Raw genomic sequence first — 12,130 nt, forward strand, 5'->3', positions numbered from 1 at the left:
GTTACATCACAAACTTCTAGAAAAAAGAGCAAGATTTAAGTAAATTTAAAATAAAGACACTAAAGTTTTCTTCCTACATTCTCTTATCAACTTTTAAGATTGATTTGAGAAAGTGAGATCAAGAGTAATTGTTCTCTACATTTTGCTTATTATTATAGGAGCATTTACTATAAATTGGAAGTGTCATTTTTGAATTTCTGCCTTAATCTGATAGTAATAAAACTGTCACTAGGTCTATAATCCAAGACATTTTGGAAGCAGCAAGTATTAACTCAATTTTATAAGGCATTTGGTCAGTAAGAAAATAAGGTATAATAATCATAGACTAGAAAATTGAGGAAAAAGTTCATCACCAGAACACCAGATGCTTTTAATCTTTTGAAGCTTCCTGCTTTATCAAAGTTCTGATATTTGGTAAAAATTGATCATTGCTGACTATTATGGAATCCTATTTCATCGTTTCTGCAGTGGTTTTGTAAGGGTCAGTGGGAAGTTTTTAGGAGACACATGCGTGTGGTCGGTGGCAATGGTAGCAGTCACGGGGGACCTCGGCAGCAGCCAGCTAACTATTAGGGAGTGTCATCCAGCCCGTCACCGACTGTTAGAGTGCGGCTTTCTCAAATTGCTTTCAGCCTATCTGGATACTTACGTGTCAGTTTATTAATAGTAAAATAGCCAACAAGCATCTCTACATTTGCCCACTGAATGCTGCCTGTTTATTTCCATTTCCATATTTCATAGGTGATTCTCAGGTTGGTTTGGGTCTTTTTATTGGAATTATGACATCTTATCGATTTTACATTTCCTTTCAGTTTCATGATTCTTAACCCCAAAGTGCTTTTGCTTATGGGAAGGGAAAGATAAATTTGGATTGAAGACCACCAGCAACCCCAGTCTGGATCATAAAGACTCTCATAGCCATCCTAAGGGGCCCTTTATCAGCCAAGACTGGAGTGGCCTCAGCTTTAGTTCATGGCCATAGTGTCTGAAGAAATTTCCATCAGCGTAAATACACCTTGTATGGGAGCTGCCTGGAGCTATAAATATCTAACCAGTTCCCATCAGGAACACACGGAAGTTTCTGAAGCTTGTTAAGAATAAACTTAAGGGTTCTTAATTGACACATTTTATATCCATCAGTATCCTACCCTTGAGGTACAGGATTCAGTCTTACTCTGTTATTTGTTGTACTATTCTGTTATATTTCTACTTAAGTACAAAAGAATATTTAAAACACAAAGCCTTTCTCTAACAATATATTCAGATTTAAATACTATTTACTATAATGTCAATCAGGGATTTTTCAAAGCCAGATGTGAATCTGCAGGGACATATTAGGCATGATAATTAACTCCTCTTAGAACATGAGAAAAGATTCCCTGACTCTAATTTTTAATAAATATTAAAATACAAGGTAGAAGAATATGAGAAGTGAAGTGAATACCCTTGACTGGGCAAGAGAGTATGACGTTTAAAATTAAAGAAAGCATAGGAGATGATGAAGGCGTCTGGTTTATTTATGTAACCTCGGCAGGCTTCACCCAGCTGCAGATCTGCTTACAGTTGTGTGAAGGTTAGAAAAAAGGCCAAGTTGGCAAGATTTAAATTTGGTTAGATTTGAAAACAACTTGCAACTAGATATATCCTTATTTCTGATTTGACGACATGGATTAGTAGATAATTAAATTATGCTAATCAGGTACTTACGCTGGCCGTGCAGACAAAATAAACATGTCATTTCTTCTTAATGAAGTCTATATTTTGGACATTACTGTTTCAGTGTATATTTGTCATTATGAGATTTATTTTCACTTGAGGCAGTGTTCAACTTGAGTTGGAAAATTCTCAAGTTTATTTACTCACTTCATATTGATATTTAAACCAATAAACGTGAAATACATAATGATAATCTATTATCTATTATCCACTAGTATTTCTTTATGCCCTTCCTAACTGCAGAATGAATGAAACTATGATGTTGGAGGGTCTTTTTTTTTTTTTTTAAGTTTATTTTGTGACTCAAATGCTTTACTAAAGTAGGAGACTGACATTTCTTCTTTAATCTGAGATCAATATACACTTTATAAGATTGAACAAGAGGAACCTCAGTATTGATCACTCTAATTCAATGAGCTTCTATCCTCTGAAAAAAAGAGCTTTTCTTTGGGAAGGTCAAAGCAGTCTAGTGTTAAAAATCCATGTACTTTCTGTAAACTAAGATAGGCTCACACAGTATGTTCTTTAAACAGAGACAGGAAGAAATTGAAATAGGAAGATCACATTGTCAGGAGTGAATCTAGTAGTATCACCCAGATATTTTGAGGTTCTGGAGTCAGAAAGATGGTTTGTGCTCTGCTCTTTCTAGGGAGGATAAGCCACGTGTCTGTGAGGGGAATCTTCCCAACTGTCCTTTGTAAACAGAGATCACATGCACTACATTACTTAAGCTTCAGAAATTCACACGGCCTTCCATTATTATAAGGCTTTCGGTCACCTCTGATAGGAAACTCCTGGTGGCCCCCAGTGTAACCAGCATTAAAACGAAGACACTGTGAACAGACTCTGTCTCTTATGTAAATGGCTGGTTACTATAGCTTGACTGACTCCTCTTCTTCATTCTTCGGAATAGAGAAGCATTTTCAGTGGTTTGCTTTAATGTTGAGGCTTTGTCAAATTTCTGCTTCAACCCCCATTCTTTTCAGATTTAAACGAGTGTGGCCTGAAGCCGCGGCCCTGCAAGCACAGGTGCATGAATACTTACGGCAGCTACAAGTGCTACTGTCTCAACGGATACATGCTTATGCCGGATGGATCCTGCTCAAGTATGTCAAGAATCTTAACTGCTTTGGGCTTGACTTCATGCTGTGCTCTGGGAGTGTGTGAAAAGTGGCCTCCTAGCCCTCCTCCTAAACAGGATGTGAGCACGTGTTTGTATGTGTGCCTAAGGAATGGAAAATCAAAATAAGAGTTGCCCATTGTAGATGTCTAACATTCTTTTGTCAGGGGTGCCAATGTTAAATTGATTCGGAAATGGTCTTTAGAACAAGACTCACAAAACTAATGTATTTTCTAACGTTTTTCCTAGCACTTTTCTGCTTGTCTTCTATCTGGGCATAGAACTATTCCATGTAGAAAAAGAACATTGGTGACCATTTGAGGGCTATTGTGCTCTTGGTAAGGATGGACACTAAATTATTTGCTGGTAGAGAATCCATCCAGCCTGGTGATTGAGTATAAACCGTCCATAAGTACCTCCTCACTTCATTTTTTTTTTTTTTTTTTTTTTTGCGGTACACGGGCCTCTCACTGTTGTGGCCTTTCCCGTTGCGGAGCACAGGCCCCGGACGCGCAGGCTCAGCGGCCACGGCTCACGGGCCCAGCCGCTCTGCGGCATGTGGGATCTTCCCGGGCCGGGGCACGAACCCGTGTCCGCTGCATCGGCAGGCGGACTCTCAACCACTGTGCCGCCAGGGAAGCCCCTCACTTCATTTTTACATTTCTTTATAGTAGTCTGAAGACTAAGTTTTTTTCTTAAAAAAAAACCTACTTCAAATTTTAAAAAATGATTATAATAACATAAAAGTAGATTTCATGTGTGTCTTTGTAAGAAAGAAATGGATGGTGTTTCCTACTATCATTTTGATGTGTTTATAAAACAGACAATGGCCTGAAATTCTCTGCAGGCTGAACATTGAATTGAGATTGTGGTTCTATGATATCCAACAATTGATGACTTGATTTTTAATTTTACTGAACTGTCAGTTAAATTGGTTAATTATCAATCAGTTAATTATCAGTTGTCTCTCCCTAACTGGGTTGCATTTTATAAAATAAAAAAGGTTAGCTAATTTTATTTATCATTGCATATTTAGCATGGAACTTTTTGCAATAAGGTGAGTTCATGTTTATTAACATGTGGCAGTGATGCTAGAATCCTCTAACATTGTACAACTCAGTGGGAAATCTGCTGTGCCTGGAGAAGTTTAATGGATGGTTGAGACAGTTACTTGGATGCCTTAGTTAAGACCAGCACTTAACATGAGTAATCTGGAAAAATACCTCAATGCTCCAATTTCCTTGGCCACTGGAAAAGCTTCCAGATAATCTCTCTGAGATAAAGTTTTACATTTGTCTGCTATTTCTTCAAATACATTAAAGGTCTTCCCCAGATGCTAACAGAGCTGGTTCCCTTCTTAATTATCCCTGAGGGAAGAAGGTCTTTGTGTTCTTCCTCCTATTTTTGACTTTCTTTAGACTGTTGGAGAACTAAGCCCTTTTCATCTGCATTGTTGATTCAGTGTCACTGATTTCAGGACAAGTAGAAAACATAGTTATATTAGGTACAGAGTATGCCCTCTGCCTCTCTCAGACAGTCACTGTCTTTCCAGGTGCCCTGACGTGCTCCATGGCAAACTGTCAGTATGGCTGTGATGTTGTCAAAGGACAAATTCGGTGCCAGTGCCCCTCTCCTGGCTTACGGCTGGCTCCTGATGGGAGGACCTGTGTGGGTGAGTTGTAAAATCAAGCATCTCTATCAGCAGTCTCTCTAGGGTAAGGAAGAAAGTGAAATGTGATGGCAGGAAGGAAAAAGGGCAGTTACTTAACATCAGGTAATTAGCTATCCTTTAGACAATATCAGATGTCTCAGAAGGGGACCTCTCTCTGTGAAAAGACCGTGGAAACTTTGTTTCCAAAAAAAAATGAGGGACAGGAGGAAGCTTCAGGCAGAGGAAACCACACGTGCAAAGGCATCGAAGTTTAGAGGGAGCATAATATTCAGGGAACAAGAAGAGCTCAGTATTTCTAGGACGTAAGAGGCAATGAGTATTGAAGCTGAGCTGGTAGACAGGGCTAGACTGTATGTATTGCACTAAAGGGTTAGGTTTTTTTTTTCCCCCCTGTAAATTAGGAAGGCAGTAAAAGATTGTGGTTAAGAGTCTGGGCTTTGATTTTAAACCTGGCTCTGCCATAGACTTGATATGTAACCTTAGGTAAGAGGCTTCCTTTCTTGGCGCTTCAGTCTTCTCATCTTTAAAATGGGAGTAATGTCCTTGTGAGGATTGAATGAGATCATGAACGCAAAGAGCTTAGCACGGTACCTCACATGTAGTAAGCACTGAATGAATGGAGGTATTTGGGGGCTCAAGAGATATTTACTGAGTATTTTCTATATACCAGGCACTGTGCTAAGTGCTAGGATATAGAGTAATGGACAAAGCAGACAAGATTTCAGTCCTCTGGAAGAGGCAGAAAAGAAAGAAATATTCAGTAAAATTACAAACAATGCCAAGTGTTAATATGAATAACTAAGGGAGTAAAAAACAAAAAGGATCTATTTTAGAAAATAATGGTCAAGGAAAGCCCTGAAGTTAGACATGGACCATTGGCCACAGGAAGAATCAGCCAAGCTGGTGAACACGTTGCAGAGCACTGCAGTGAAAGAGAGGTTGGTCTGTTTGAGGTTCTGAAAGAAAGAAAACCATATCCTTAAGTACAGAGTATGGGGTGGGGGGTGGCTTGAGATACAGCCAGTGAGGTGGGTGAGGACTGTTTATTACAAGGTCGTCAAAGACGTGATGAGGAATGAGGAATGAATTCAGAAAGCAAGTAGAAACAGTTGAGAGTTTTGAGCATGGGAACAATCCCTTCTTATGTCTTGATAAAATCATTTGTTGACAGTTGAGTGGGAATGCTTTGGAGAGGCTAAGATTGGCAGGGAAAAGGCCAGTTTGGAGGCTCTTGGAATAGTCTATCCTGGGAGATGGTGGCTTGGGCTAGGGTAAAGGCAGTGGGTGAAGAGCAGAGTAAATGAGTTCAAAGAATTTGTGAGAGGTAGAATCAGCTGAGGTTAAGGGAAATATGGTTGTCAAGGATGACTCATGTTTCTAGTTGAAGCAACTGGGGGGGGGATACAGGTGCAGTACATGCTGAGATATGGTACAAGAGGAGGACGGCTTGGCTTGGAAGGATGAGTTGAAATTTGGAGATATGGGATTTATGTTGCCTGTCAGGGCAACCAGCTGGATAACATTTATGATGAGCCACTACGTGCGCACAACCATTTGCAGATAGTAGTGTATTTTAAAAGCTCCTCCGTCTGAACGTGCTGTTGCCCTTCCTAAGACGCATTGGCTTATGTTTCTAGACATTGATGAATGTGCTACTGGAAGAGCCTCCTGCCCTAGATACAGGCAGTGTGTCAACACTTTTGGGAGTTACATCTGCAAATGTCATAAAGGCTTCGACCTCATGTACATTGGAGGCAAATACCAATGTCACGGTAATGAACCCCAGCCCTTGCTTTGTGTTGTTTTTTCCTGTGGAGCGGAAAGGTCTCTTAATTATGGTGATGACTGGGATGTCAAGGGCAGGGGAGGGTACTGGCATTAAATTAAACAAACAGAAGTGAAACTCAAACACTAGCAGTTCTGGGCGCACACTACTTTATTTCTTCTCTTTATCTGCCAATTTTATGTGAACCTTCACATTGCAAAAAAAAAAATTTTATTTGAAACTGTGTATTTTTGGTGTCATATTTATCATAAAATAATCATATTTCTTTTATGTGTAATCATATTTATCTCCCAAATAAACCTCTTCTTTTCCTACTTCCTGATGCAGATATAGATGAATGCTCCCTTGGTCAGTATCAATGCAGCACCTTTGCTCGATGTTACAACGTACACGGGTCCTACAAGTGTAAATGTAAAGACGGATACCAGGGCGACGGACTGAATTGTGTTTGTGAGTCATGCTTGTCTCCCAGCTCCAAATTCCAGCAGGAAGTACAAGATTACCCAAAGGCCATTACTAGGAAAGATAAGGAACAAGATTAATTATCAAACGAATATCACTTTTCATATCTAGTAATACTAGTCCGTGATTTCCACAAACAATAAAATCACTTGCTCAGTAATTTTTAAAAATTAAAGACTCAGTAATACATTCTAATCTTAAAAGCATTCAGTTCCTTGACTAAACTCTCTCAGTAGCTTCTCCTTAGCTGGTACGAAATTATAGAGCCCTCCTTGAGAATTTGATTTTAAATCTATGTTTGTCATTAACATTAGATTATAATAGTGGGATAATCTGAATATATTCTTTCCTCTGTTTTATGCCTCCAATTCTGCTCTTAAAAAATCATTTCCATATTTATTTTCTCTACATTCAGAACTGTTTTGCTTTTTAAATTTTTATAAGCTCTATTTGTAGTATGGCTATGTATGTCAGTAGATAAACATTAAAAAAGTACCCTCCAAGATGAAAGTTTCACAAACCACAGGCCACAATTTAGCATACATTTCATGCAACGATAGATCATTTTTTAAATTTCTGGAGTAAAATATTTACTGAAAATCATGGGGCATAAAATCATGAGGATTAAAGGATTTTTGAAGGGTCATGTAGTTATACTCCCAGTCTGGAATATATGCTTACAAGAAGATTAAATATTAATTCCTTTCGGTGAATGCAATCAAGGACAGAGTTTCCACAGGTGATCTTGGTGACCTCTGAAATTTTTTTTTAAAAAGCAATTGTATAAATTAGTAAAGGGGAAGGAAAACCAAATATAAAACAGTGAGTAGAACATTTAATGTAAATGTATTTGTGTGAATTTAATTTATATAAAGTGTGGAAGGGAAAACTATTAGTCTTCAGACAATTCTAAACATGATTTTATAATATACACATACCATGGAGACACATAACATAGACTCTAAATATACATTTCTCATATTTTAAAATTTTAAAATATCTCTGCATTTAAAAATCTCATTGATTCTTCTCTTTCCACTTTACAAATACTTAAAACATTTTATGTTTCAGATGATACATTTCATTACAGAAAAACAATATAATTTTTGTGTATATCCACCAAATAGATATATGTGTGTATGAATATATATGTGTATATATTACATATACACACACATACTAATTTTTTTTGGAAAACAGCCTGACTTAACAGTAGGGGAGTATTCTCAATGTGAAAAGTAAGCCAGTTGGCATGAGGTATTTTGATGTGTTTGTTTTTTACAATTTGATATTTTACTTCTTAAGGTGAGAGGGTTGTACACTAATTTAAATACATTTACTGTTTTAGATATTCCAAAAGTCATGATTGAACCTTCAGGTCCAATTCATGTACCAAAGGAAAATGGTACCATTTCAAGGGGCGATGGAGGACACAGTAATTGGATCCCTGATGTCAGAAGTACTAGGTGGCCTCTGAAGACACCCTATGTACCTGCTGTCATTACCAGCAGGCCCACCTCTGAGCCAACAGCAAGACCTGCCCTGAAGCCAGCGCCACAGCCTGCCCCACCCACAGAACTCAGAACACCTCCACCAGCAGCAGCCCCAGGAGGACCAACCACCAGCCTGACAAGTGTAGCACCAGTTGCCACTGTGTCTCCAAGAAGGATTACAGTTGACAACAGGATACAGACAGAGCCTCAGAAACCCCGAGGAGATGTGTTCAGTGAGTCATAAACGTTACCACATTTTTTTGAGGGTTTTTTTCCCAGTTTTATTGAGATGTAATTGACATACAGCACCGTATACGTTTGTGGTTTGGCTTATCCGTATCATGAAATGATTACCACAGTATGTTTAGTTAACATCCATCATTTCACGTAGATACAAAATAGAAGAAAAAGGAAAACACATTTTTTTTCTTTGGTATGGGAACTCTTAGGACTTACTGTCTTAACAACTTCCATATAAGTTATACAGCAGGTATAACTATAGTCGTTGTTGTGTATATTGTTGTATGCTACATCCCCGGTACTAGTGTATCTTATAACTGGATTTGTACCTTTTGACCACCTTCATCCTGTTTTCCCTTCCCACCTCTAGTAACCACAAATCTGATCCCTTTTTCTATTAGTTTGTTTTCTTTTAACAGTCCACATGTAAGTGAGGTCATGTACAGTATTTCCTTTCTCTGTCAGATTTATTTCACTTAGCATTCTATCCTCAAGGTCCATCCATGTTGTCTCAGATGGCAGGATCTTCTCATTGTTACGGCTCACTAATATTACACTGTAGATATGTTTATATATACCACAATTTCTTCATTCATCTGTCAGTGGACACTTAGGTTGTTTCCATGTCTTGGCTATTGTAAATAATGCTGTGAACGAAGAGGTGCAGATATCTCTTACGCATAGTGTTTTTATTTCCTTTGGATATATTCCCAGAACTAGGATTGCTGGATCATATGGTAGTTCTGTTTTCAGTTTTTTGTGGAACCTCCATACTGTTTTCCATAGTGGCTGCACCGGCTTAAAATCCCACCAACAGCGCATCAGGGTTCCCTTATCTCCACACCCTCACCCACTTGTTATCTCTTGTCCTTTTGGTAAACAGCCATTCTAACAGGTATGAGGTGATATCTCATTGTGGTTTTGATTTGCATTCCCTAATAATTAATGATGCTGAGCATCTTTTCATGTATCTGCTGGCCATTTAGTATATCTTCTTTGGACAAATGCCTGTTCAGGTCCTTTGCCCACTTTTTAACTGGATTATTGGATTTTTTGCTATTAAGTGGTATGAGTTCCCTGTATATTTTAGATGTTAACCCCTTGCCAGATACATGATTGGCAAACATTTTTTCCCATTCCATAGGTTGTCTTTTCATTTTGTTGATGGTTTCTTTTGCTGTGCAGAAGCTTTTTAGTTTGACGTCATCCCACTTATGATTTTATTGCTTGTACTTTAGGTGTCATATCAAAAAATCATTGCCAAGACCCATGTCAAGGAGCTTTCTTCCTACGTTTTCTTCTAGGAGTTTTGTGGTTCCAGGTCTTATGTTCAAGTCTTTAATTCATTTTGAGCTAATTTTTGTGAGTGGTGTAAGTTTAGGGTCTAGATTCATTCTTTTGCATGTGGCTATCCAATTTTTCCAGCACCATGTATGAAGAGACTGAATTTTCTCCCTTGAGTATTCTTGGCTCCCTTGTCAAATATTATTTGACCGCATGTGCTTAGGTTTATTTCTGGGCTCTTGATTTTGTTCCATTGGTCTATGTGTCTGTTTTTATGCCAGTACAATACTCTTTGATGACTATATCTTTTTAGTATAGCTTGAAATCAGGAAGTGTGATGCCTACCACTTTGTTCTTCTTTCTCAGGATTGCTTTGGCTATTTGGGGTCTTTTGTGTTAGCACATTTTTAATAAGCTTTTTATGATGGCATTTCAACCACAGGCCATGGCTTGAATAAGAATAAAACTCATAGATACAAAGTGTAAGTTATATATTCCTATTGTGAAATATTGTAAAGAGCTATATAGAAGCCAGTCAGTTGGGCAAATAAGAATGTGAATAGAAATGGAAGGAGTATCACAAAGTTATATAGTAGATCACAGCTTCTATCCAGTATGAGAATTCTAACATATTCATATTTACTTGAAAACTCTTAGAGATGGGGAGCTTAATATAGCACGTGCCATGTAACTTTTAATCTGAGTGTTCATTCATTCAATCAGTAAACATTTTTAGTGTGTTTTAGAATGCCAGGCCCTATATTAGGCATTGGGCTTACAAAGGTAAAACAGAAAAGCTTATAGTCTGGTGGAAAAGACAGTTGCCCCGAAGATAACTGTGGTACTGTGTTAGTGGGAGAGATTTGTGTGGGACATTATGGGGGTAGAGAGAAAGGGTGCCTAACCCATCTTTGGCCAGGGACAGTTTGGGGAGTGGGGAGGCTTCTTGAGTGAAATGGGGCAAAGGGGATGAAAAAAGGGAGGCATTATAGTTCACAGGGACCACACAACAGAGGCACAAGTGTAGGAAGCAGCACAGCATGTGCAATAAACTGCCAACAAACTGGCAGTTTGAGCCAAGGATTGATGAGAAAAACTGGACAGCTACCCCTTGTATTTACTGTAAGCTGGTGGTTAAATCTAAACTGGAGCTAGGTTGGATTTAAAGATTCCAGATTTTTAATGGGTGACTGGGTACCACCAATGGTGATAGAGGCTATAGGTAAAGGAGAAGTTCTGAAGGAGGAAGAGGTTGTTCCCTTATTACCAGAACAAAATTTGTAATTTTTCGACCTCTTTCTGAGCCTTTTAATGTGTTCTCTTTTTAAAAGTTTCTCTTGCTTCCCATTATTCCTCTCTATACCAACACACATACGAATTAAAAATAACATTGAAGGGCTTCCCTGGTGGTGCAGTGGTTGAGAGTCCGCCTGCTGATGCAGGGAACGCGGGTTCGTGCCCCGGTCCGGGAGGATCCCACATGCCGCGGAGCGGCTGGGCCCGTGAGCCATGGCCGCTGAGCCTGCGCGTCCGGAGCCTGTGCTCCGCAACGGGAGAGGCCACAACAGTGAGAGGCCCGCGTACCACAATAAATAAATAAATAAATAAATAACATTGAAGTTCACCAACAGAATTTAGCAGGATGAAACTGGGGAGACACGGAGTTCCGATGATGTTTGAGAGCACTTGTTCTAAGAGAGTGTGATCTTAAAGACATGCCCTGGGAAAGAAGTACCTTGATTCCATGCCAAGGCTGTTGCATGCCACAGATAGCATTGCTGCCTCTGGATATTCCTGCCAAAAATTAAATTCCGCCCTCATTTCATCTTCAGCCCTAGCTGCTGGTTCATGTCAGCATGGATGAGGATTATTTTGGACACTTCTTAATTTGCTGTCTGGAGACTTTAGCATATATTCCAAATAAGAGAGTGGTTCTGTTCTTAATTCAGAACAAATAACTAGTATTTATTCATTGTGAAAACAGAAAGGAACCTTAGCACTATTTTAGTTCAACGCCATTTATTCATCGACTGTTTTCTTCATTTCTGGCATAATAATTTCTTAAGCCATCCTTGTTCTCCACTGGTCTGAGTAGACTTTGGCTCTCCTCATTCCATGAATTTTCAGGTGATGTTAATTACAGCCACTGTTGAGCAGTCTCCAAATAGCCCCATACTTCAGTTGTGTTTTTCTTTACATTGAAAGATATATATATGTTTAATGGAAGAGGTTGTTAAACAGAACTTTCCTCTGTGATGTGTGTGTGTGTGTGTGTGTGTGTGTGTGTGTGTGTGTGTAGGTATGTATTGTCCCCCAAGAAAAGACTATAAAGATATTCTAAAAGGAAATCAAGGAAG

General features: G+C 38.8%; 1 protein-coding gene across 4 annotated transcripts in view; it reads left to right on the forward strand.

The window, feature by feature from the left end:
- The window catches only part of NPNT (nephronectin), a 76,164-nt gene that overhangs the window by 38,969 nt on the left and 25,065 nt on the right, over window positions 1–12,130 (forward strand). For all 4 annotated transcript variants that reach the window (XM_004269607.3, XM_004269608.3, XM_033427807.2 and 1 more), the window contains 5 exons: window positions 2,703–2,822; window positions 4,389–4,508; window positions 6,146–6,280; window positions 6,622–6,744; window positions 8,105–8,482. In XM_004269607.3, the coding sequence (XP_004269655.1) occupies window positions 2,703–2,822; window positions 4,389–4,508; window positions 6,146–6,280; window positions 6,622–6,744; window positions 8,105–8,482 (876 nt within the window). The remainder of the gene's footprint in view (window positions 1–2,702; window positions 2,823–4,388; window positions 4,509–6,145; window positions 6,281–6,621; window positions 6,745–8,104; window positions 8,483–12,130) is intronic.

Source organism: Orcinus orca, chromosome 4 (assembly GCF_937001465.1).
Source record: "Orcinus orca chromosome 4, mOrcOrc1.1, whole genome shotgun sequence".
Lineage (NCBI taxonomy): Eukaryota > Metazoa > Chordata > Mammalia > Artiodactyla > Delphinidae > Orcinus > Orcinus orca.